A 26,044-nucleotide genomic window follows, 5' to 3' on the forward strand; every position below is an offset into this window, starting at 1 on the left:
ACTGGCATCTAAGGTCCAAGGTCAAGGTCAGACTTACGAGTCATCGACCAAAATTTCTTGTTTTTTGGCTTAGCCATGCGCTTTGGAATTAAAAAAAACTTTGCACATATGTTAACATTGAGTATCAACAACTTTTTTCAATGTTTTATCCTTTCTCTTCAGCGGTAGACTTAACATTGTTGGCGTTTTGCTGACAACGCCAATTGTCCGTTTATCTGGCGCATTCAATAACCTATTCGTGATATTTTCAAATACCTTGAACACGGAGAGACAACATAGCAGAAACTGCAATAACCTGTCCTTGGCTTGTTCCAAATTAGGTGACAATTTAAAGGCTCGTGACTATACAAATGGTTGTGATAAGGAACCTTATATTCTGAAAGCTGACCGAATTTTTTATTATATGAAAAAGTTTCTGCTTAGACGAGTGATTGTGGTTTAATAATAATTATGATGATGCTTCCAAACTTACTGAGTGGTTTTCTCGTGTGCTTTTGCGGTAATAAATATGTTCATATCGTTTAATTAAAAATGTAAAATAAGAGAATTAGTTCTTATTAGCTTTGTGTAGTTGAACGTAAAAGCGAGGGGGGGGGGGGGGGTTCGTTTATATAGAAAGCGTATCATCTGACAGAATTTTAGAGTAAAACTCATTAAAGAAAACACTTAAAGGTTATTGCATATAGATCTGATGCTAACTTTTATCAACAAAAGCCATCGGAGCGCAGGGTGCAGTTACAGCTGGCCAGCTATCGGACCTTATGACGTCACTTTGGCACAGTGACGTCAATGCCGCCACGAGCGTTAGAGTGCAGCTGCAGGGTCATACATACACGGGGTCAACTTCGGATAGGGCAACCAGCCCGTGAGTAGCAATGTTCAGTTCTTACGCTTACCTTCCGTACCATACAATTCATCCTCGGCACCCCAGCGTACGATAAAAACTTATATAGGTTATGATACGCTGGGGTGCCGAGGAGGCATACAATTGTTTATGTAAAGTTTATTTGAAAAGAATAGCTTCGAAACGCGACACCTAGGGAAATTAAATATCTGTCAGAGCCACGTCTTTGCGGTATTCTGTCTTGGTCTTAGTGTGTGCATCTCTGTGTGCGCCAATGACAAAAAACTTTTGTTCCTTTGTTTTACGTTAATCTATTCTGACGAATGTCTCGCTGATCACGTCATAATAATAATAATTCTGACTAAATCACTTATTAAGTTGAACAATGTTTTTACGGTAGGTTGTTTAGCTACGTTAACGACCAGTACTACTTTTCACGCCCGACCTACGCGGCGTTACTTAGTCTCCTTGACAATTACAATCACGCGGTTGGCTCCGCTGAGCATACATCAGCTCAAGAATCACAGGAAGTGACGTCATTCCTCGATGAAATCTCCAAGACAACTGTTATGCAGAAGGCACATGACTTCCTTAGCCAACACGGTAATGAACTACCTATATATAGAAACGAGTGTTTTAATACCACAATGAACACTATATATTCGTTTGTCTAAAGCCTTGTTATTTTTTTGAAGTTGTATACATGACCTTTTGATTGACCAAATATGACCCATAATTGAATTTAAGCTATATGCCTACACAGTATTTCTGATCAAGTTTCAAGACGATTATTAAAACGACAAGAAGACAATCAACATCAAGAACGATTTTCTCAGATTATTTGAAAAGTTCTGATTTTTTTTTCATTGTTAATTCGGAAAAAAGTAATTATACAGTTTTCTTAAGATAAAAATAAGAACTGTTCACATTGGATTTACTTTAATCGGCCAATTAAATCGCAGCTTTAAATTTCTTTAGCATGAATCTCGCGATTACAAACTAAACACGAATAAATATGGCTGCCTTAAGTTGAGGCGGATCCGTGGTCTAGTGGTAACATACTTGGCTATTAATCCAGGGGTCGCAGGTTCGATTCCCCGTCGCATCACTAAAATACTAATCGTGTTCCGGGAGGGACGTTAAATGGGGGTCCCGTGTGGCAGTGCTATACACTGGTGCACGTTAAAGAACCATGGTAGCTCTAACCAGGGTTACATTCTGTCTGTACACCATTAAACCTAAAATGACTAACAATCTTAACGGAGCACTCGCCGAATGGGCAAGACCCGGGTGCGAGTATAAATAAGCTTACATACACACACTGAGGCGAAAGGAGTCCGCCCGGTTAGCTCAGTCGGTAGAGCGTTGGGCTGTTAATCGGACAACCAGGGTTCGATTCCCGGGCGGACCAGGTCTCTTCTGTTGTGATTGGTTATGAAATTCTTTCTACGACCATTTGCACTGTACCACTGCCTCTGGCATGTACAGAAGTTGTCAGTTCCTTGCAGAAGTGAAAGCACCTAGTACTGGTTCACCGCCCAGGATAGGTGTGCGGTGGTTGAACTGTCACTCTGGAACCCTTCAATGTGCTCACGCCGGGACCCGGAGTATAAACTACTAACACCACCACCCACTGAGGCGAAACAAATTGACTGTTTCTTCTGCGCGAAATGACATAGCGATCGTACTTTGTTTAACTTGTTGACGCGAAGGTTTTGCTTGTTTATTTGCATACAGTTATAATACAGAGATAAACACATTCTGATCTGAAGGTTATGTGGGACCTACTTGGAGTGATTTCGAAACAACACTTCGACAGATATGGTTCGCTACGTACCCACGTCATGGGGGCACTTACGACAGTTCCGGTTTTGAGCACGTGTTTGTCGGGGAAACGGACAGTAAAGGCGTGGTCGGCTTCCACAACTGGATACAGTTCCATCTACAGGAACAGAAGGGCAACCTGGACTATCTGGGATATATATTCTCTAAGGCGGTTAGTACGGAAACATTTCTTAAAGCTGCACTCTCACAGATATACCATTTTTACAACTTTTTTATTTTTTGTCTTTGAAAGAGCAAATTTTTGCATAAATATCTGCAAACCAATGATTTCAGATTGCTGACAAAAAATCATATCATAGATTCTCAAATTTTCGTTCGAAAATTAATGTTTTATGGCTTAAACCGTACGGTTTAAGATAAATGTATAAAAAAATCATTTTTAGAACTTACATATAAAAATCTGCGATGTAATTTTTGTCAGCAGTCTTATATAATTGGTTTCCATGGATTTTCGCAAAAAGTGGCTAGTTCCAAGACAAAAAAAAGTTGTCAAAACGTTCAATCTGTGAGAGAGCAGCTTTAAGTTTATGAAGTTCTGCCCGCGCCAATCGGCTGCATTATGGCTCCACCCGCTTTGACACCAAAACGACCCAGAGTATGATGCCCAATTTAGTGAAAATTTATCAGTTCAAATAAATGGTGGCTGTTTCTGTCGTTTCGCAAATTAAAACCATCAGTCACAGTTGTTTTGTAAACGAACGTAGATTTATTAACTCAACAAAATAGACAAGAAATTATAAAAGATACAGTGTTTGTTTAACGTTGTTTCTGTTCATCCTCATCTTGTTTGATCAAAACTTGTAGTACCTATTCTCATAAACTTCTATTTCATATTGAACATGTTGTATTACTTGTTCATTCACCATATTTGTGTTTATATATGAAGTTACGAAGACGACATACCCAGTGCACGTCTTAGTAAACCATATATTCTGTTCCGTTCTGTTCCGTCCGTATTATAAAGAGAGTTCTTGTTTCTTTGCAGCCAAACACCCTGGGCGTTCATTTCATGTGGCTTCATAAGACGAAGGCGCTGGGGTCGTTCATCTATGGCACAAGCCCCGAATTTGACATCGCGATGTTCACGGTGTGTTACCTGACGCATAAAAACCAGCACTGCAACTTCTCCGTGGACGGACATAACATGGAGGTTCTCACGTATGAGATGACGCATGGGGGCGGGGGTCACCTGGGAACAGGATACGTTAACTAGGGGACCAGTGTATGAAAACTTCTGGTGTAATAAATGGCTATGAATGTTCATAAAAGTATCTGGATAATAATCGAATGTTCACTTTTAGGCTCACCTGAGCACGAAGTTCTCAGGGTGAGCTTTTCTCATCGCCCACCGTCCGTCGTGTGCCCGTCGTCCGTCAACAATTGCTTCAAACGACATCTCCTAAACCGCATTTTCAATTTTGATGAAATTTCACTTGGATTGTTCCCTTTTAAAAGTGTTCAAATAAATTCCATGAAGAACATGGCAACCGAAAGGAAATAGTTTTAAAGATATTCTTGATATAAACCATGAGGCCTAGAGCTTAGATATTTGGTATGTTACATTGTCTAGTGGACCTACAAGGTTTGTTCAAATACTCTTCTTGCCTGAAAATGCTTGGCCAACCCATTTGATATTTTCTATGTAGCTTCATAAAGTGGTCCTCTATCAGATCTGTTCAAATCGTGCCCCTGGGATTCAAAGCAAGTATTTTCTTCTTTTTTTGAAGTTAGAGGAATGACATTTCGACCATGTGTACAGTTTGGATAACACATATCAATGTTATGCTTGGATAACCTCGAATATAACCTTTTGACCTAATTTCTTATTTTAAATGCTACAAAAATGAATTTAGACACATATGCAGTTTTGCAAACAAATGTCAATGTTGTCCTCGGTTATACTATACTGCGACCTTTTGATACACTTTCTCATTTTAAAACGACATCAAACTAATTTGAACCATGAGTACAGTTTTGAAAACAAATATCAAAGGTGTACTTAGCTGACCTTGACTTTAACCTTTTGACCTACTTTCATATTTTTGAAGCAACATCACTACATTTTAAAACACTGTGTGCAATTTTGCGAACAAACATTAATGTTGTCCTCGTTGGCTATACTGTGATCTTTTGATCCATTTTTGAAGCTAAAATTTTGGACCAGGTTAACAGTTAAGCACTAGCCGCATTGTCATAAACTTCTTTAGTCTCATTTAAAAAAGATATAAAACTTTCACTCAGGCGAGCAATAAAGAGCTATCATGGCCCTCTAGTTTTCAATTTTCAAGAAAATGCTAAAATTGTATAAGTCCATCGTTTGAACCCCATCTGAAGTTCGTTCTGTGTTCTAGAATTTTATTGCATACTTATCTTGATTTATATTTAAAGGCTTTGAAACGGGACTTCTTTTTTTGTTTAGTAATTTGTTGTGTTTTAAAAAATAAAATTAGAAAAGTCTGTAGTTACCTAATTTGCTTCATTTACTCATTTTCCGAATGAAATTCCCAGATTAGTTCGGCTGTTTCTGCAAAACAATAACCTTTTCTTTCAAGCTGGCCAATATTTCGACTTAACTCTTAGTTAATGAGCGGAAACCGATTTAGTTCACCTTCACCCCACATATCTTAATTTCAATTCCCATGGCACGTCTACACATTAACTTGCTATGTACCAAGTTTCATCACTATGTGTCTCCTAGTAAACGTTATCGGGCAGAAGCCCTTTTTCATTTTAACTTACGGTGAACTTCACATAAACCAAAGGCATTTCGAAGGTACATATTGACATAAACGTCCTGCACATCAAGTTTCATGAACAATCGACATATTTTGCCGTACATAATGGCAATAGTTTGGCCAATAATTCCTACGTCGCGAAGTCGACAACGTATTTTATTCAAATTCACTCTCTTAAGAAGAGATTGCATTCATCTATGAAGTCCCGTGCCCATACTTTTGAGTCCTTGCTTCATCTTTTGGGGGAAAGTAGTGCTTAGTATTAATACACATTTAAAAAACCGAGTGGATGTTCCTACTGATACTGATCAAACACATCATAAAATGAAGCCTAATGGGTATTTTACCACTGCCTTGCAGTGAAATGATAACGATCAAAAGCTATTTACATTTTTGACAACCTTCTGATTCCGCCGTCTGAATAGAAGTTCCATCTTACAGACGGAAAAAAAACTCGGTATACTCAATATATTGGGTAAATTGTATAACCAGTCTGGTTTATCGTAGATATACCTCGTTAAGGACAAATTTAATCCATTTGGAAAGGACCACTTTTATTACCTCGCTTATTTCTTTTTATTAGCACATGACAGTGAATCAAAGCATGGTCATACCATCTTTGACAATTGGCTACTTTTTATCTTCATAGATTTTGAAGGTGAATGGTTTGTGATTTTAAAACACCGGATTTGGTTTACCGAATACACAGTGATTACGTTCAATACGTCATGGGTTTTAAGTTACTTTTAACAAACTTTTATATCTAAACATTTTAACCCTTTCACCAGATGATAAACAAACAATCATTGAAAGTGTTGTATTTTATAAAACGGATATTTTCATTATATTGTCTCGTATACATATATATCAAAAACATTTCATATAAAATAATGAAAAAAAAATCAATATGTAATTCCAAGCAATATGACAAAGAACTGAATCATCACACAACCGCTCCTTGCAGTACTTTCAGTGCTTTGATTTTACTATCCTCAGCATGTCAAAACGTCAGAAAACAAAAGAAATTCAAACACTTTCTTGTTGACCTCTTAAAATGCCTTGACAATTATTGTTTATGTTTTCCGGTTTCGTTGTTTGTTTTGATGCAAAATTAAACTAAGATTTGTAATTGATTTTTCTACATAATACCAAACATTGCACGTTCTTATATATACTGTTTCCTTCACATACTACTCTAAAAGTAGTATGGATTGTTTGCAGCGGGCTTCAACTTTGGTCTCTCAATTTCAAACTGAAAATAAAGACGTAATGTAAAACGTGTAACGATTATAACGTGCGTTTGGCGTAATGGCGCCAACAGAAAATCAACTTGATATGTGAATTACTAAATTTAGGGAATTCAGCTTATGGAAGCAATTTTAGAGGGAGGGGGCCACAAATAGTGTACATCCAAACATCGCTTATAAATGAACTATGATGTATTTCGTACTTAAAGACCCCTTTGGTGTCATTTAACTCAATGAATTAATATCTTCAGAGTTAACTACTTTAAAGCTGAAGAAAACAAGTATACTATTTCAAAATCATGCAGTTCAATTCAAGGCTTTCATTTTAAGAATATACATATTTGAAAGTTGTCGGCAAAACGTTTTAGAAGAGGGCCGCGGAGTATATGTTACTGTTCTTTTCAGTCATTACCTCGACAATGATTTATCTAAATGTATGTGCCCTGTCATAAATGTGCGTATTGTTTTATTCGCCGATAACATCGACATCGACGCTGACAACATTTACAATTACACTGACAACATCGGCATCGACGCTGACGACATTGACAATAACACTGACAACATGAACAACTACGGTGACAACATCGACACTAACACTGACAACATCGACATTTACGCTAACAACATTGAAAGTTACGCTGACATATCGACAAAAACGCTTACAACATCGTCAACTACGCTGACAACATCGGCAAATATACTGACAACATCGACAACATCGGCAAATATGCTGACAACATCGACACTTACGCTGACAACATCGACAACTACGCTGAAAACATCGACAACTACGCTGACAACATTAACAACTACGGTGACAACATCGACAACTACGCTGAAAACATCGACAACAACGCTGACAACATTGACAACTACGGTGACAATATTGACAAAAACGCTGACAATATTGACAACTGCGGTGACAACATCGAAAACTACGCTGACAACATCGACAACTAAGCTGACAACATTGACAACTACGGTGAAAACATCGACAACTATGGTGACTTCATAGACAACTACGGTGACAACATCGTCAAATACACTGACAACATCGACAGCTACGCTAACAACATCGACAATTATACTGACATCATGAACAACAACGGTGACTAAATCGACAACTACGGTGACTACAGCGACAACTACGGTGCCAACATCGTCAATTACGTTGACAACATCGACAACTACGCTGACAACATCGACTACAACACTGACAACATCGACAACTATACTGACAACATTGGCAGCTACACTGACAACATTGACATTTACGCTAACAACATTGAAAGTTACGCTGACATATCGACAAATACGCTTACAACATCGTTAACTACGCTGACAACATCGGCAACTATAATGACAACATCGACAACTATACTGACAACATCGGCAAATATGCTGACAACATCGACACTTACGCTTACATAATCGACAACTACGCTGAAAACATCTACAACTACGCTGACAACATTGACAACCACGGTGACAACATCGACAACTACGCTGAAAACATCGACAACAACGCTGACAATATTGACAACTACGGTGACAATATTGACAACTACGGTGACAATATCGACAACTACGCTGACAACATCGACAACTACGCTGACAACTCGACGACTACACTGACAACATCGGCAACTACGTTGACAACATCGACAACTACGCTGACAACTCGACAACTACACTGACAACATCGGCAACTACGGTTACAAAATCAACAACTACGCTGACAACATCGGCAAATACGCTGACAACATCGACACTAACGCTGACAACATCGACAACTACGCTGATAAAATCGACAACTATACTGACAACATCGACAACTATACTGACAACATCGACAACTAAACTGACAACATCGGCAACTACGCTGACAACATCGACAACTATACTGACAACATCGGCAACTACGCTGAGAACATCGACAACTACGCTGACAACAACGACACCTATACTGACAACATCGACAACTATACTGACAACATCGGCAACTACGCTGACAACATCGACACCTATACTGACAACATCGACACCTATACTGAAAACATCGGCAACAACGTTGACAACATCGACAAATATACTGACAACATCGGCAACTACGTTGACAACATCGACAACTATACTGACAACATCGACACCTATACTGACAACATCGACACCTATACTGACAACATCGACAACTACGCTGACAACATCGACAAATATACTGACAGCATCGGCAACTACGTTGACAACATCGACAAATATACTGACAACATCGGCAACTACGTTGACAACATCGACAACTTTACTGACAACATCGACAACTACGCTGACAGCATCGGCAACTACGCTGACAACATCGACACCTAAACAGACACCATCGGCAATTACGCTGACAGCATCGACAACTATACTGAAAACATCGACAACCAAACAGACAACATCGATAACTACGCTGACAGCATCGACAACTATACTGACAACATCGACAACTATACTGAAAACATCGACAACCAAACAGACAACATCGGCAACTACGTTGACAACATCGACACCTATACTGACAACATCGGCAACTACGGTGACAACATCGACACCTATACTGACAACATCGGCAACTACGGTGACAACATCGACACCTATACTGACAACATCGACAACTACGCTGACAACATCGACACCTATACTGACAACATCGGCAACTACGCTGACAACATCGACACCTATACTGACAACATCGGCAACTACGCTGACAACATCGACACCTATACTGACAACATCGGCAACTACGTTGACAACATCGGCAACTACGTTGACAACATCGGCAACTACGTTGACAACATCGACACCTATACTGACAACATCGGCAACTACGGTGACAACATCGACACCTATACTGACAACATCGGCAACTACGGTGACAACATTGACACCTATACTGAAAACATCGACAACTACGGTGACAACATCGACACCTATACTGACAACATCGACAACTACGCTGACAACATCGACACCTATACTGACAACATCGACAACTACGGTGACAACATCGACAACTACGCTGACAACATCGGCAACTACGCTGACAATATCGACACCTATACTGACAACATCGGCAACTACGCTGACAACATCGACAACTACGCTGACAACATCGACACCTATACTGACAACATCGGCAACTACGCTGACAACATCGACAACTACGCTGACAACATCGGCAACTACGCTGACAACATCGACACCTATACTGACAACATCGGCAACTACGTTGACAACATCGGCAACTACGCTGACAACATCGACACCTATACTGACAACATCGGCAACTACGCTGACAACATCGACAACTACGCTGACAACATCGGCAACTACGCTGACAATATCGACACCTATACTGACAACATCAGCACCTACGTTGACAACATCGACAACTATACTGACAACATCGGCAACTACGCTGACAACATCGGCAACTACGCTGACAACATTGACACCTATACTGACAACATCGGCAACTACGCTGACAATATTGACACTAAGCTGACGAAATCGACAACTACGCTGTCAACATCGACAATTTTGCTGACAGTTACGCTGACAACATTGACGCCAATAATTTGATAATGCCTCGACTTTTTTGTCTTATTTTTTTATAGGCGGGCTTAAAATCAAAATCAAGATTCATATGCAAGAAATTTATGTTAAAAGATATACTACCTTTTCTGGCAAGTTCAGATTAGACAGAGATGACCCTGGTTTGATCTCAGTGTACGCCCCGGACATGACGTCACTCTCGTTGTCTTGATAACCGTAATTTACGTGGCTGTCTTCGATCGAGTGTTTCCTTTTCCCGTCGGGTTGGTATAAGTAGGTCTGTAATGGTATTAACGTATAGCTGATAATATTAAAGACAAACTGTAATAAATAGCATCATATAAGCTCTTTTTAACTGGCAAGCCATTGTGCATAGATAATGACAAGTTACAAGGTTTTGGCCCAAATATTAGGGATGGTATTCAATATTCATAAGTAAATCTTATAGTCATACGTCATTAGCTTCATTTACTCTAGTCAGTTATTAATAAAAAGAAATCCGATTAGCTATATCCTTCTTAGCATCACTCTTACAGATATACCATTTTTACAACCCTTTTTTGTCTTGGAAAGAGCAAACTTTTGCATAAATATCTGCAAACTAATGATATAAGATTGCTGACAAAAATCAGACCGTAGATTTTCATATTTCCGTTCGAAAATTAATGTTTTATGGCTTCAACCGTTACTAACGGTTTAAGAAATAATGCATAAAACATCATTTTTGAACTGAAATATAAAATCTGTGATCGAATTTTTGTCAGCAGTCTTATATAACTGGTTACCATGGATTTTCACAAAAATTGGCTCGTGTCAAGACAAAAAATAAAAAAGTTGTCAAAACGTTCAATCTGTGAGAGTGCAGCTTTTAGAATCCGACCCATTAATTATATGTTTTCATATAGCTGGTAACCCTATCAAACGTTATAAAACAGTATTTATTTCATGAAAATACATTGAAACACATATTAAACTTGTATCATCGTAAAGATTGAGGCGATAGCTGAAAGCTAATATTAATACCTCTAGCCTTTATTGATATGTAACAATACACAGTGCCTACAGTTAAGACATTACTTATTTCTTACTTAGTCTAACATACTAATTTTTTAGCATATCCACCTACTCACCGGATTTCCAATACTATCGGTGACCACTCTGTGCTCTCGACCGTGAAAGAACGCTGAGGAAGAGGACGGGCCTTCACTCAGCGATCGCCGGGCCTCAGTGGGAACATCGTTATAGTCAGGCCCTGGGCCGAAGTCGGACAAATGGCCTTTTCTGAGGGTACAAGGAAATCCATGTTCATTCAATACCGTTTAACTTGTCGGTCTTACTTTTATTCATTTTTTATCATGTATAAACTATCCTTAATATTGGAATAGTATAATTCAAAAGTCCGCAGTTTAAGGATTTTATTAAAATATTTGTCAAAGACATTGAAATCTATCATATCAAGTTGTTATTATTGAATTATGGACTCTGGGGTTCAGTTGAATAATTGATTTTATAGTATCTGTGTCAATTGTGTATACGTGAACAATCTTCTTCTTTTTATTTAACTACTGAATAGTTAATGATTTCTCAGAATGCTTTACAAACAAGCATGTTTCGAGCTGCGAATAATTTTATATCAACATAAACAGACTTACCCCTCCTGGTTAGACCGCCTACAGCAAAGTATGACCAACAGTACTATGGCAAACAGTAGCAACGCCCCACCCACTCCCGCGGTAATGCCGATTATATAGGGCAGTGACAGGGCCAATTTGTCTGTTTTATCCTGGCAAAGATCCCCGCTGTAGATGTGCTCATCTGTCTCTGGACATCTGGAAATGATGGCATGTTGTTTTAGGCTTGTATCCCACATATACTAGAGGAACCAATTATAAATACTCCACCTAATCCCGCTGTTATCCGAATATTGTACGGCAGGAATAAGGCGAGCCTTTGTTACCAGTTTCGATGAAAATCTGGTTATAAGAATGATGATTTCGATGGTCGGGCGGATGGGCGGGCGTCAAACATTGGTTTCCACCAAATAACATAGGTTAGCATCGATGGTTAGAAATGAAATGGGTGGGTAGGTGACAAATGTAAACACCTAATGATGAAGACAAGTCCTTTCCTTACACAGATCGTCGCTATAATTTTGACAATCTTCCTCTACACAGCTTGAAACTAAGAATGACTTTCTTGTTGTCAGGTCATACAAAGTCGAAACTCGCTTTGTCGAAATCTGTTATCTCGATTTTCTGGTTATGTCGATTGATTTTCGATATTTTTCGGTTGAGTTGGATTTTGGTTATGTCAAATGTTCGTTATCTCGAAGTAGTCCTGTAATCCCAACTACTTCGACATAGCGAGTGTTAGCAGAAGATGGTTTAAGCATAGGGCATAAATAGGTATATTCCCCTGCATTCCAAAGAGCGAAGTATCCGAGACCAGACATAAAAACCTTGTACCATGATTTTCATAAGTTTCACGAGGTCCCAACGACTTCGACATAACGAGTGTAGATGGTTTAAGCACATGGCAGATAAGCATACTTTACTGCGTACCAAAGAGCGGTACAACGAAGCCAGACGTAAAAAAATGTACCATGTTTGAAAGTGTTTTCTTTGTTTCCGTCTTTACTTCAACTCCTATATCGGAACTCTACCCAGAATGTGGAGCTTAGCTGTGTTCAGATAAGGAGATAAAGCTTAGCCGTGATCTAACAAGGAGGTGGAGCTTAGTCGTGATCTAACAAGGAGGTGGAGCTTAGCCCTGATCTAACAAGGAGGTGGAGCTTAGCCGTGATCTAACAAGGAGGTGGAGTGATCTAACAAGGAGGTGAAGCTAAGCCGTGATCTAACAAGAAGGTGGAGCTTAGCCCTGATCTAACAAGGAGGTGGAGCTTAGCCGTGATTTAACAAGGAGGTGGAGCTTAGCCGTGATCTAACAAGGAGGTGGGGCTTAGCCGTGATCTAACAAGGAGGTGGAGCTTAGCCGTGATCTAACAAGGAGGTGAAGCTAAGCCGTGATCTAACAAGAAGGTGGAGCTTAGCCCTGATCTAACAAGGAGGTGGAGCTTAGCCGTGATTTAACAAGGAGGTGGAGCTTAGCCGTGATCTAACAAGGAGGTGGGGCTTAGCCGTGATCTAACAAGGAGGTGGAGCTTAGCCGTGATCTAACAAGAAAGGTGGAGCTTAGCCGAGATCTAACATGGAGGTGGAGCTTAGCCGTGATCTAACAAGGAGGTGGAGCTAAGCCGTGATCTAACAAGGTGGAGCTTAGCCGTGATCTAACAAGGAGGTGGAGCTTAGCCGTGATCTAACAAGGAGGTGGAGCTTAGCCGTGATCTAACAAGGAGGTGGAGCTTAGCCGTGATCTAACAAGAAAGGTGGGGCTTAGCCGTGATCTAACAAGGAGGTGGAGCTTAGCCGTGATCTAACAAGGATGTGGAGCTTAGCCGTGATCTAACAAGAAGGTGGAGCTAGGCCGTGATCAAACAAGAACGTGGAGCTTAGCCGTGATCTAACAAGGAGGTGGAGCTTAGCCGTGATCTAACAAGGAGGTGGAGCTTAGCCGTGATCTTACAAGGAGGTGGAGCTTAGCCGTGATCTAACGAGAACGTGGAGCTTAGCCGTGATCTAACAAGGAGGTGGAGCTTAGCCGTGATCTAACGAGAACGTGGAGCTTAGCCGTGATCTAACAAGGAGGTGGAGCTAAGCCGTGATCTAACGAGAACGTGGAGCTTAGCCGTAATCTGACAAGGAGGTGGAGCTTAGCCGTGATCTAACAAGAACGTGGAGCTTAGCCGTGATCTAACACGGAGATGGAGCTTAGCCGTGATCTAACAAGGAGGTTGAGCTTAGCCGTGATCTAACAAGAAAGTTGGAGCTTAGCCGTGATCTAACAAGAACGTGGAGCTTAGCCGGGATCTAACAAGAACGTGGAGCTTAGCCGTGATATAACAAGGAGGTGGAGCTAAGCCGTGATCTAACGAGAACGTGGAGCTTAGCCGTTATCTGACAAGGAGGTGGAGCTTAGCCGTGATCTTACAAGAACGTGGAGCTTAGCCGTGATCTAACAAGGAGGTGGAGCTTAGCCGTGATCTAACAAGGAGGTTGGGCTTAGCCGTGATCTAACAAGAAAGGTGGATCTTAACCGTGATCTAACAAGAACGTGGAGCTTAGCCGTGATCTAACAAGAACACGGATAAAACAAATCATTTTCGTTAAAATTGCACGCTATTTATTGATCTTTTTGACAACATATTGTATAGTACATTCGCGCTAACGTGCTCATGTATAATTTGAAAAACTGGAGTTGCGGTTGCCACAGATGAAAAATGAAATTGGCTCCATATTAAGAACAAGAAGATTCCGTCTTTTTACATCTTTCGTCCAAAGCTTTTAACTAATCAGCAGTTTTACAACGCATTCAAATGCCATAAAGTATGTCAAAATAAATACATAAAAACATCTTCAGATGCCCTAAATCTTTCCTAAGTGCAACATAGTCAGGTAGAAAACATAAACATGGACGTTTAAATACTCATTCTGTAAAGATCTCTTTAACTTACCGAGGCGTAGATTTATTGGAGTACCATTGAGACAAATCCGGCAAAAACATGATTGCTCATTTTTGCTAACGTCTAAACATGTTACGAATCCATGCGTATTTATTACATGGAATGTTATGACCCGGCAATAAATACAATCGCTCGTCTCCAGTTACGCCCTAACACGCAATGCAAATATGTAAATATAACAGCTGGAATATCGGACGGCACCTAGCTCACTTACCCCACAGCGAAAGATTTAACACTCAAAGAAAACATTTTAATTTATTACAACTTTCGCATTGTTACTTGACATATTTTAATATGCTGACACCGTCTGTACGGTTTTAAAACTATGGTGGGATATAACTGCCGTAAGATGACCTGTTAACGTTCGCGAATTGTTTCGTTTTAACCACTGTTAACTGGCTAACTAGTTAATATTCGCGTTACTTTTTGGTAAGATAAATATCATAAGACGAAAAGCAGGCTTGAAAGCGCCCAGAGCTGCCACCTATTTCCTCTTTAAACCTGTACAACATTATATAACAGGTTATCTATTAATGGTTTGCAAATTTCACTTAATGAGTAAGATTCTAACTGGTTAACGTAATAACATTCGTGTTACCACTTAGCTATAAATGCACTTTTGGTTCCAAGCAGTATCTGGTTAACTAGTTATGGTTTGCGAATTTCACTTAATAAGTAACATACTTACTGGTAAACGTAATACGATTCGTGTTACCATTTAGCTTTAAATGCATTCCAGAATCAGGCCCTAACATGTTAACTAGTTATTATCTTACTAAAATCATCTCATTCTTTCATCCTTTCGTTCTATTCTTTAAAAAAATATTCATGTGTATTTCTAGGAAAAAGTAATATTCCCGATATATGTTAAAATAACAAATTTGTTACTGGTCCTATTCTAAAAACAGCGCGGAAAACACTGAAATACCTGCACATTGTGGCGTTCCTGGGTTCATCGTAGTAACACACTCCGCCATTTTGACATTCCTTCAAGTGGTTGGTAAGGTAACATACGGGTGTACATATGATGCTGCTGTTACCACGCGGGTTACAGCTATACCCAGGGCGACATTCTGCTATACCCTCGTATTTATCACAAGGTTCCGCATCAGTTACTGTAGGAAAAATATAATATAACTGAAAGTCAGATGGGAAAAGTTCTCCATTAGATTCGTCAAAATTATGAAAACAGAATTGAATTGCTTCACTGAATACAAATAATACAGGTTTTTACCTTTTACTTATTCAACAAATCATCAACCAAAATTATTCGATGTAGTGTAACTTAATAGAAAGTCTGGACTAAAATTTGTATATTATCCGTTTTTATATCCATAAATGTAAATAAACGCAGGGTCAGAGTGGTATTGTTGCATAGCTGTTCGTATCTTACTGAAGAGGTCGTGGGTTAAAGCCCCTCCATAGTTACAGTGGTTGGGTGAGATTGGTGTCCGCATCTAACTGAAGAGGTCGTGGGTTCAATCCCCTCCATGGTAAGAGTGATTGGCAGAGATTGGTGTCCGCATCTCACTCAAGAGGTCGTTGGTTCGAGTCCAACTAAGGCGAAGGAGGTCTGGTGGCATAGGTGTCCGCATCGCACTCAAGATGTAGTAGCTCGAGCTAAAGTAGGGTGAGAGTGGTCTTATGGTATATGTGTCCGTATCTCAGTCAAGAGGTTGTGGGTTCGAGTCCCACATTGGTGAGCGTGATCCAGTGGAATATGTATCCGCATCTTATTCAAGAGGGTGTGAGTTCGAGCCCCACATTGGTGAGCGTGATCCAGTGGTAAAGGTATCCGCATCTTATTCAAGAGGGTGTGAATTCGAGCCCCACATTGGTGAGCGTGATCCAGTGGTATAGGTATCCGCATCTTATTCAAGAGGGTGTGAGTTCGAGCCCCACATTGGTGAGCGTGATCCAGTGGTATAGGTATCCGCATCTTATTCAAGAGGGTGTGAATTCGAGCCCCACATTGGTGAGCGTGATCCAGTGGTATAGGTATCCGCATCTCACTCAAGAAGTTGTGAGTTCGAGCCCCACATTGGTGAGCGTGATCCAGTGGTATAGGTATCCGCATCTTACTCAAGAGGTTGTGGGTTCGAGCCCCACATTGGTGAGCGTGATCCAGTGGTATAGGTATCCGCATCTTACTCAGGAGGTCGTGGGTTCAAGCCCCTACATGGTAAATGTGATTGGCAGAGATTGGTGTCCGCATCTCACTCAAGAGGTCGTTGGTTCGAGTCCAACTAAGGCGAAGGAGGTCTAGTGGCATAGGCGTCCGCATCGCACTCAAGATGTCGTAGCTCGAGCTAAAGTAGGGTGAGAGTGGTCTTATAGTATATGTGTCCGTATCTCACTCAAGAGGTCGTTGATTCGAGCCCCACATTGGTTAGCGTGATCCAGTGGTATAGGTATCCGCATCTTACTCAAGAGGTTGTGGGTTCGAGCCCCACATTGGTGAGCGTGATCCAGTGGTATAGGTATCCGCATCTTACTCAAGAGGTTGTGGGTTCGAGCCCCACATTGGTGAGCGTGATCCAGTGGTATAGGTATCCGCATCTTATTCAAGAGGGTGTGAGTTCGAGCCCCACATTGGTGAGCGCGATCCAGTGGTATAGGTTAAGTTATCCCCCTCTCATCCCAGATGTAGTAGGTTCGATCCCAACAATGGGCAAGCTCTTTGGACATCCCAAAAAGGGTACAATACTGGTTTCTGTCCAGAGAGTGATTCATATCAGCTGACTGTACAATCGAGCAAACAAAATAAATTAAAACAAAGACAGCAATAAATTACCGTCATCAAAGGCTTGAGTGATAATTGTTCTGTTTGCGTCCACTGTGACATTCTTGTTTATTAATATGATTTTTTTAGTTCCGTCCAGACGATTAAACGTTTCATTCCCGACGTTTTCTAACTCTGTACCGCCGTAAAACTTCATTTCAAAGTCGACGATAATACTACCATTCCTGAAAGTAAATGTTTTCATATTAAAAGAACAGTTTAACACACTTGTTATATTACAACCAACACATATGTATGTGAAACTTATGTATTTGAGATAACTTTTTAAAAAACACTATGAATACAGTTAGGACAATGCGAATAAAATGCAGATGTAAGATGGTTAGGACTGATGTTTAAAGCTGGTCAAATTGTCCAGGAGGTTGACGCTAAAACATCACTGTTTGATTTTAAATGTTACTTATAGTTATTTTTACTTAAGTTACGAGGAATATTGTTAAGGCTAATTAATCGTACTTAAAGCTGCACTCTCACAGATTGAACGTTTTGACAACCAGTTATTTTTTGTCTTGGATTTTTGCGAAAATCCATGGAAACCAGTTAAATAAGACTGCTGAGAAAAAACTAGATCGCAGATGTTTATATTTAAGTTCAAAGAATGATGTTTTATGCATTTTTCTTAAATCGTTAGTAACGGTTTAGGCCATAAAATATTAATTTTCGAACGGAAATATGAAAATCTACGATCTGATTTTTTGTCAGCAGTCTTATATCATTAGTTTGAAGATATTTACGCAAAAATTTGCTCTTTCCAAGACAAAAATAAAAAAAAAGTTGTAAAAATGGTATATCTGTGAGAGGGCAACTTTAAGTGTTTCTTACCGAAACCTTGTTACGCTAACTTCCTTAAAGCCATTTTTAGTTTCATTGGCAAACAGCCTGTTCATCTGGGTTAGAGAAAGAAAACCACATTTCAGGTTTGTGTTTGGAAAGACAGTTATAAAGATATGCAATACGAAATATAAAGAAAGGATAATTATTTGTAACAACCATATCCTTGTTTTCTTTTTGTTATATGCATAAAAGGATATAACGGACAGCTTATTGCGGTTTTTTAGAAAAGCGCTCCAAATTGTATGCGATTATATCGTGTTTTTTTAGATAACAATACCGGAATTGTGTCCCGGCCTTTTGCGCGCTGATTTTTGATCGGACGTGAGAGCCGGCTTAATTTTAATGCAATGAAAAATATCGAATTGATATATTCACCGTTTGAAAGGGTAATATATATTTTTTCACTGGTACACCTCTATAAGCTACCTAAAAGCTGATGAATTGCGTACCTCATCAAGTACTTTAAACTGTACCTCATCAAGTACTTTAAACTGTACCTCATCAAGTACTTTAAACCGTACCTCATCAAGTACTTTAAACCGTACCTCATCAAGTACTTTAAACCGTACCTCATCAAGTACTTTAAACCGTACCTCATCAAGTACTTTAAACCGTACCTCATCAAGTACTTTAAACTGTACCTCATCAAGTACTTTAAACTGTACACAACCAAAACTCAACTAACTAAACGATTCAATGTCCAATGATATCGAGAAGGGCCCCTTTAGACCATCTTGGTCGTAATTCAAAATAAAACATACTTTGATTATTTCGGAACAAGGTTTTGTCAGAAACACATTTAATGTGTACATGTATTTGAAGTTTATTTTTCAGATTAATTTATTTTAAAAGTTTGATTGACAAGCTTGAAACGAAATGCCAGACCTCCGATTCGAAATCCCTAGCAAGTTGTCTGAAGTAATTTGTTGAACGATTTTGCAGACTCTCATTGAAGGGCAGCTCGTCTCCTAGAGTGACCTCTAAATCGACGACTAACACGAGCGAATCTGAAATATTTTCAGGATAACGAAGGCCAATTTAATTTGATTATCTTAAGAAAATATATGTTTGAAAATGTAGCTTTCTAATGGATTGGTAACCATTACTGATCTTAAGCGTCTAGACGGAATATGGACAAATAAGGTACGTTGACTTATGGACTGGTTACCCTTGTCTCAAACGACTAGACGGATTGTGTACAAATAAGGTATGTTGACTAATGGACTGGCTAATCTTGTCTCAAACGACTAGACGGATTAGGGACAATTAAGGTATGTTGAGTGATGGACCGGTTACTCTTGCTGGTCTTAAACGTCTAGACGGATGAAAGATAATTAAGGTGTCTTGACTAATGGACCGGTTACCCTTGTCTGAAACGTTTAGAAGGATTATGGACAATAAAGGTATGTTGACTAATTGACCGGTTACCCTTGTCTGAAACGTTTAGAAGGATTACGGACAATAAAGGTATGTTGACTAATTGACTGGTTACCCTTGTCTGAAACGTTTAGGAGGATTATGGACAATAATGGCATATTGAATAATTGACTGGTTACCCTTGTCTGAAACGTTTAGGAGGATTATGGACAATAAAGGTATGTTGACTAATTGACTGGTTACCCTTGCCTGAAACGTTTAGAAGGATATGGACAATAAAGGTATGTTGAATAATTGACTGGTTACCCTTGTCTGAAAAGTTTAGAAGGATTATGGACAATAAAGGTATGTTGACAAAAGGACTGGTTACCCTTGTCCGAAACGTTTAGAAGGATTATGTACAATAAAGGTATGTTGAATAATTGACTGGTTACCCTTGTCCGAAACGTTTAGGAGGATTATGGGCAATAACGGTATGTTGACTTATGGACTGGTTACCCTTGTCTAAAATGTTAAGATGGATTATGGACACTTTAGGTACGTTGGCAAATGGACCGGCTTCCCTTGCTGGACTGAAACATTTATAAGAGGTGTGGGCATTTTAGGTATTTTAACTGATGGACTGATAACCCTTGTTGATATGACACCTTTTGGAGGATTATAGGCAGTAAAGGTATGTTAAGTAATGGACCGACTACCCTTGCTGATCCGAAACATTTTGGAGGATGGTAGCAGTTAAGCTTTTATTAACTAACGGACTGGCTACCCTTGCTAGTCTGAAACATTTTGGAGCATTGTTTCGCAGTTAAGGTATGTTAACTTATGAACCGGTAACCCTTGTTTATCTGAAACCGAATGTAGCATTGTTTCGCAGTAAAGGTATGTTAACTAATGGACCGGTAACCCTTGCTGATCTGAAACCTTTTGGATTATTGTTTCGCAGTTAAGGTATGTTAACTAATGGACCGGTAACCCTTGTTTATCTGAAACCGAATGTAGCATTGTTTCGCAGTAAAGGTATGTTAACTAATGGACCGGTAACCCTTGCTGATCTGAAACCTTTTGGATTATTGTTTCGCAGTAAAGGTATGTTAACTAATGAACCGGTAACCCTTGTTTATCTGAAACCGAATGTAGCATTGTTTCGCAGTAAAGGTATATTAACTAATGGACCGGTAACCCTTGCTGATCTGAAACCTTTTGGATTATTGTTTCGCAGTAAAGGTATGTTAACTAATGGACCGGTAACCCTTGCTGATCTGAAACCTTTTGGATTATTGTTTCGCAGTTAAGGTATGTTAACTAATGGACCGGTAACCCTTGTTTATCTGAAACCGAATGTAGCATTGTTTCGCAGTAAAGGTATGTTAACTAATGGACCGGTAACCCTTGCTGATCTGAAACATTTTGGATTATTGTTTCGCAGTTAAGGTATGTTAACTAATGGACCGGTAACCCTTGCTGATCTGAAACCTTTTGGAGGAATAAGGGCAGTTAAGGTATGTTAACTTATGGACTGGTAAACCCTTGCTGATTTGAAGCATTTTAAAGGATTGTGGGCAGTAAGGTATTTCAACTTATGGACCGGCTACCGTTCGCTGATCTTAAACATTTTGCAAGAATGAGGACAGCTAAATTATGTTTACTAATTAGAAACTAGAAAACAATTCTAATTAAAAATCCTCCTATTACATGGCACGATTTAAGATTCAACAACAGTAAAGCAGTAGTCGACACCTTATTGCTTCATGAATAGTTACAAACGCACCGTACATTTTTCTTCTTACCTACAGGGTAGTCTACAACATAAGACGGAGTTGTAGTAGAATGTGAAGTTGTAGGAGAAATCGTTGTTGAAGTTGTGTTTTCATCTGTTTCATTCGTATAAAGCGTTGTTTGCTCTGCTTCAGTTGTAGTCAATAAAGGAGAATATGAACTCGATGGAGAATTATATGTTGATATTGTTGTAGATTCTGAAGCAGAAACCGATGTGTCTTCTGTGCTAGAGGCTAGACTTGAGACTGACGTTGATCCAGAGGACGGAGTTGTATTTTCTGTAGTTACTGTCACTGATGTTTTAGAATAATCACTTGTGGTAGAAGACGGGCTACTCACAGATGAATAAGCCGATGTGGTAGTTTCATTTTCCGAGGTTGATGATGATCCTGATGATTGTGAGTGTCCTGTACTTGAGGCTGAACTTGAGACTGCCGTTGATCCAGAAGACGAAGCAGCATTTTCTGATGTACCTGTCACTGATGTTGTTGAATAATCACTCAAAGTTGAAGATGGGCTGTTCGCAGTTGAAGAAGCCGATGTGGTAGTTTCATTTTCCGAGGTTGATGATGATCCTGATGATTGTGAGTGTCCTGTACTTGAGGCTGGACTTGAGACCGATGTTGATCCAGAAGACGAACCTGTAGTTCCTGAAGTTACTGTCGCTGATGTTGTAAAAGAAGAAGATGGGATACTCGCAGTTGAAGAAGCCGACGTGGAAGTTTCTTTTTCCGAGGTTGATGATGATCCTGATGATTGTGAGTGTCCTGTACTTGAGGCTGAACTTGAGACTGACGTTGATCCAGAAGACGAAGCAGCAGTTTCTGAAATTACTGTCAGTGATGTTGAAGAATAATCACTCAAAGTAGAAGAGTGGTTACTCGCAGTTGAAGTAGACGACGTGTGTGTTTCTCCGCTCGATGTTGATGTTTCTAACGATTGAGTAGATGTTGGAACTGTGTTTGAGGAAGAGCTTAGTGTGCTCTCAGTTGAAAGGTAAGTGGTTACGGTTGAGACATCTCCGGTACCTATTGTACTTGTAGTCGATGCCGTTACTTCTGACGAAGCTGTTGGAGAAGATGTGGTTGATTCCGATGTCACTAGACATGTCCCACACACCATGAGAAGTACTACAATGGGGAATTTTCCTGAAAGTAATAAAGAAGAACCTCTTATGAATCTGCCAAATATACGTTTAGTTACCCATTTCAAAATATAACAATTTTTAATGCTTGTTGTTTGTCTGAATATAAGTAACTGAGGTTATTAAAAATACAGCTGATATCGAAAGTGTAGTTCACATTATGTAATTCTAAATTGTAAAAAAAAAATACTGCTGTAATTTCTAAATTCTAGTTCATAGGCCGATTGTTAAGAACTTTATCAAAGTTAACAACATGATTAACTACTTCGTTGTTAACTTTTAATCGTGATTTATTTAATTATGCTCGAAAATCCAAATTAAAAAAGATCAGCCGAAGTAGTGTGGGTTTTTTTCAAATCGTGTTAGAAATACAGTATTTTCCAGAGCAGTAACAATTAAACTGTTAACAACGATGACGTTAACAACGTTGTTAACTTTAATAAAGTTGGCCCTAAAACGTTATTTCTAAATTTTAGTTCATATAATGTTGTAACATTACTGTTGTGCATAAATTTATGACACAGCGCGTGTAGACATTTACTGCTTTAGAAGGAGGTCTGGAGTACAATAATGTATATCATGTTTTTCAATAACTTCATAATATTTATCACTAACATAAAACTGAAATCCCACTGTTTCAAACTGTGATTTGATTGTTTTCACTGTTTCGTAATTTCAGCCCGTTCTTCTACCTGAATCAAACATCAGCGCACACAGGGCTGGGACATAAAATGTTCTGAAAAGACGTTTTTCGTGCGAACAGTTTAATAATGAAATGCAATCAAAAGTCTTTTCATAGTACTTTTAGGCATAGAAAAAAATAGCAAAATTGTTTGTTTCAGTGTAAGATCGCAATATATTTCACACGAGGGAACATTTTCAGCTAATGAAAATATTGATACTTCATATTAAGTACTAGGCTTAATTATTTGGAATGTCACATTCTATTGTGATTGAAAGTTTGCCTACTGCCACTCATCCGCTACGTACCAGTACTTCATACGCTAACAAGGCCCATTCTTAACCATAAAGATTGTACTTCATGTAAGTTAACTATTACTCAACCTAAAGTCTTTTTATTTCAAACATATATGATTAGATATACTTGGTTTTTCAGTCATAAATTAAAAAAAAAACCATGCCAATTCAATGTGTTTTATAAAAGTAATATCCATTAGACAATTTTATTGCGGCAGGCAATAATCGGATATAAAGCACTTTTTACAGCCTGTTTTACCGCGTCGGTGATGCCTTGCGTCAACATAAGACTTGTATCGCATGTGTGTCCGGTTTGTTTGATGTTTTCGTGGACCCTTAATGTTTATAATAGTGGCAATGTTATGCACAAGTCAATTGTCACCCCCTCCCCCCCCCCCCCCCCCCCAGGTCCGGCCCCATTCCCAGCTACATTTTGCGCGAAGACAAAAACACCCATCGCATTCACCCGGCACTGCGGGGCCATGTAAGGTAAAACACGGCCCATTTCCCCGGCTATCCCCGGAATACCGCCTTACCTGGGTGCGTGGTTACAATTGACTGGTGCATTAGGTTATATTCAATTCTTTTTCCTCGATTGATACGAAAGCTGACAACTTATAGAACCGAGATCGAGTCCGTGATAGAAACCAGTACTCATCCATTTTTTATCCAAAATCATTTTTAAGTGTAACAAATTTATGTAGTTTATTTCATTAGGCGAAATATCTTACTTAATATTTGATTTTACTTAAATAAATAGCGTATTGTGATTATCAATTTCTCTTAAACTCCCAAAACTCTAAAGAATGAAAATATAAGACAAAATATATCAAAACAAAAATTGCGAGCTAAGCTTAGTTTTGCTTTAACGGACTTTTTTTCGAGAAATTGGGGCCTGTAATCCATATTGAGAGGCCATGAGGAGGTAACCAAGGTGAGGATCGAATCCCGCACATCTTGAGTGGTAGGCGGATAATTACACCACTAGACTATTTTCATCAACTTGTGCTAGCTTTCACCCACTTATGCCAATGTGCATTTATAACGGAATGATTTTTGTCATGGTTGCGTTGAGCGCAGTGGTTAGCGCACTCGCTTCTCACCAAGGCGACTCGGGTTCGAGTCCCGGCCTTGACGCATGTGAGTTTGGTTAGTGGTCACCAAGCCGGAGAAGTAGGTTTTCTCCAGGTACTCCGGTTTCCCCCACAATACAAGACCACACTCTCGCGCAACATCGTGCCAACGAAAGTAATTAATATAAGTTGTAAAAGCTTGTTTCACAATCGTTGTAAAGTTAAATAAAGTTTAAATAAAAAAATAAAATAAAACTAATGAGAAAGAAATTGTACGTACCTCTTTTCATCATGTTAGTTTTCCTGATAGTCCTCTAAACGAAATGCAAGTGCGAGTGGTGAACAAAAAGGCGCGGCACGAAAGTTATCTTAATAAACTCCCTGATTTCAGATTTACGACAACGCCATCCTTGTTTAGAGATTCCTATCGTTTTAATGGCTGTAATGTCAATATACTCACCCTTTTGTTTCCTTTATGAATAACTTGGTCTGAAGCGATTTATTGCCTCCATTCAATTGGTCTGACGAAGATAGCCGTACCCAAATCGGTCTACACCCTATATACACTTCGTGAGAAACTCTGTTTGTTTTCGAAACCATAAAATCATAAAAATTCCCATTTAAGTTTCACATACGCAAATACTAATGCGTAATCATGTCATTGCAATAACGCCAAAATTATGAATTTTGATCAAAATTACAAACAACAAAATCATAAAACTTATATATTTCAATTTAAAGTGACACTCTTATTCAAAAACAATACATACACATGTATAACAATCATCAATTTTGAGTGATAAACCTTCTTGCTAAACAATGCATTTATGGAAATAAAAATTACTGATAACAAGATTGTAACCCCGTTTTTAATAGCTGAAATCGCAAAAAATATTAAATATTTGGTGAGTGCTAAAATATTTACTGTGATTTACTATCATCTTATGAGGTAGAAAATCGTGTTTTTGCACCTTTCTTTCAAATTAAACTCCTTCGTAATATCCATTCTTTTCGACATGTATTCATCCTTTTTGGGATATTAAAACATTTGTGTTAAATCTAATTTGGAGTACTAGATTGGTAGCCTGGACCGCTTGGTAAGTGTTAATTGAACTGTTGTTGCTTGCCATAATCATTAATGCCAGCACGGGTAAGTCTGAATGTTTTGTACTCGACGTAAAAAAGGGAATGTATGGAAAAGGCAAGCATTTA

The 26,044-nt window shown here is 39.1% G+C and overlaps 2 protein-coding genes across 2 annotated transcripts; one reads left to right on the forward strand and one right to left on the reverse strand.

Annotated features, from left to right (window-relative positions):
* Window positions 1-456: 456 nt before the first annotated feature.
* LOC128241859 (uridylate-specific endoribonuclease D-like) lies at window positions 457-3,972 on the forward strand. Its single transcript, XM_052958968.1, has 5 exons — window positions 457-499; window positions 715-865; window positions 1,245-1,447; window positions 2,617-2,840; window positions 3,675-3,972. The coding sequence occupies exons 1-5, from the start codon at window positions 457-459 to the stop codon at window positions 3,900-3,902; spliced, it is 849 nt and encodes a 282-aa protein (XP_052814928.1). The 3' UTR covers window positions 3,903-3,972.
* Window positions 3,973-6,245: 2,273 nt separating this feature from the next.
* LOC128241619 (serine-rich adhesin for platelets-like) lies at window positions 6,246-25,238 on the reverse strand. The gene is made up of 10 exons (XM_052958633.1): window positions 25,113-25,238; window positions 21,649-22,785; window positions 19,370-19,491; window positions 18,473-18,537; window positions 17,642-17,814; window positions 15,776-15,962; window positions 11,921-12,097; window positions 11,399-11,549; window positions 10,392-10,547; window positions 6,246-6,676 (listed from the first exon to the last, which is right to left on the reverse strand). Exons 1-10 carry the CDS (start codon window positions 25,123-25,125, stop codon window positions 6,620-6,622), a joined length of 2,238 nt encoding a protein of 745 aa, XP_052814593.1. The 5' UTR covers window positions 25,126-25,238; the 3' UTR covers window positions 6,246-6,619.
* Window positions 25,239-26,044: the final 806 nt, after the last annotated feature.

Source organism: Mya arenaria, chromosome 7, assembly GCF_026914265.1.
Source record: "Mya arenaria isolate MELC-2E11 chromosome 7, ASM2691426v1".
In the NCBI taxonomy this organism is placed as follows: domain Eukaryota; kingdom Metazoa; phylum Mollusca; class Bivalvia; order Myida; family Myidae; genus Mya; species Mya arenaria.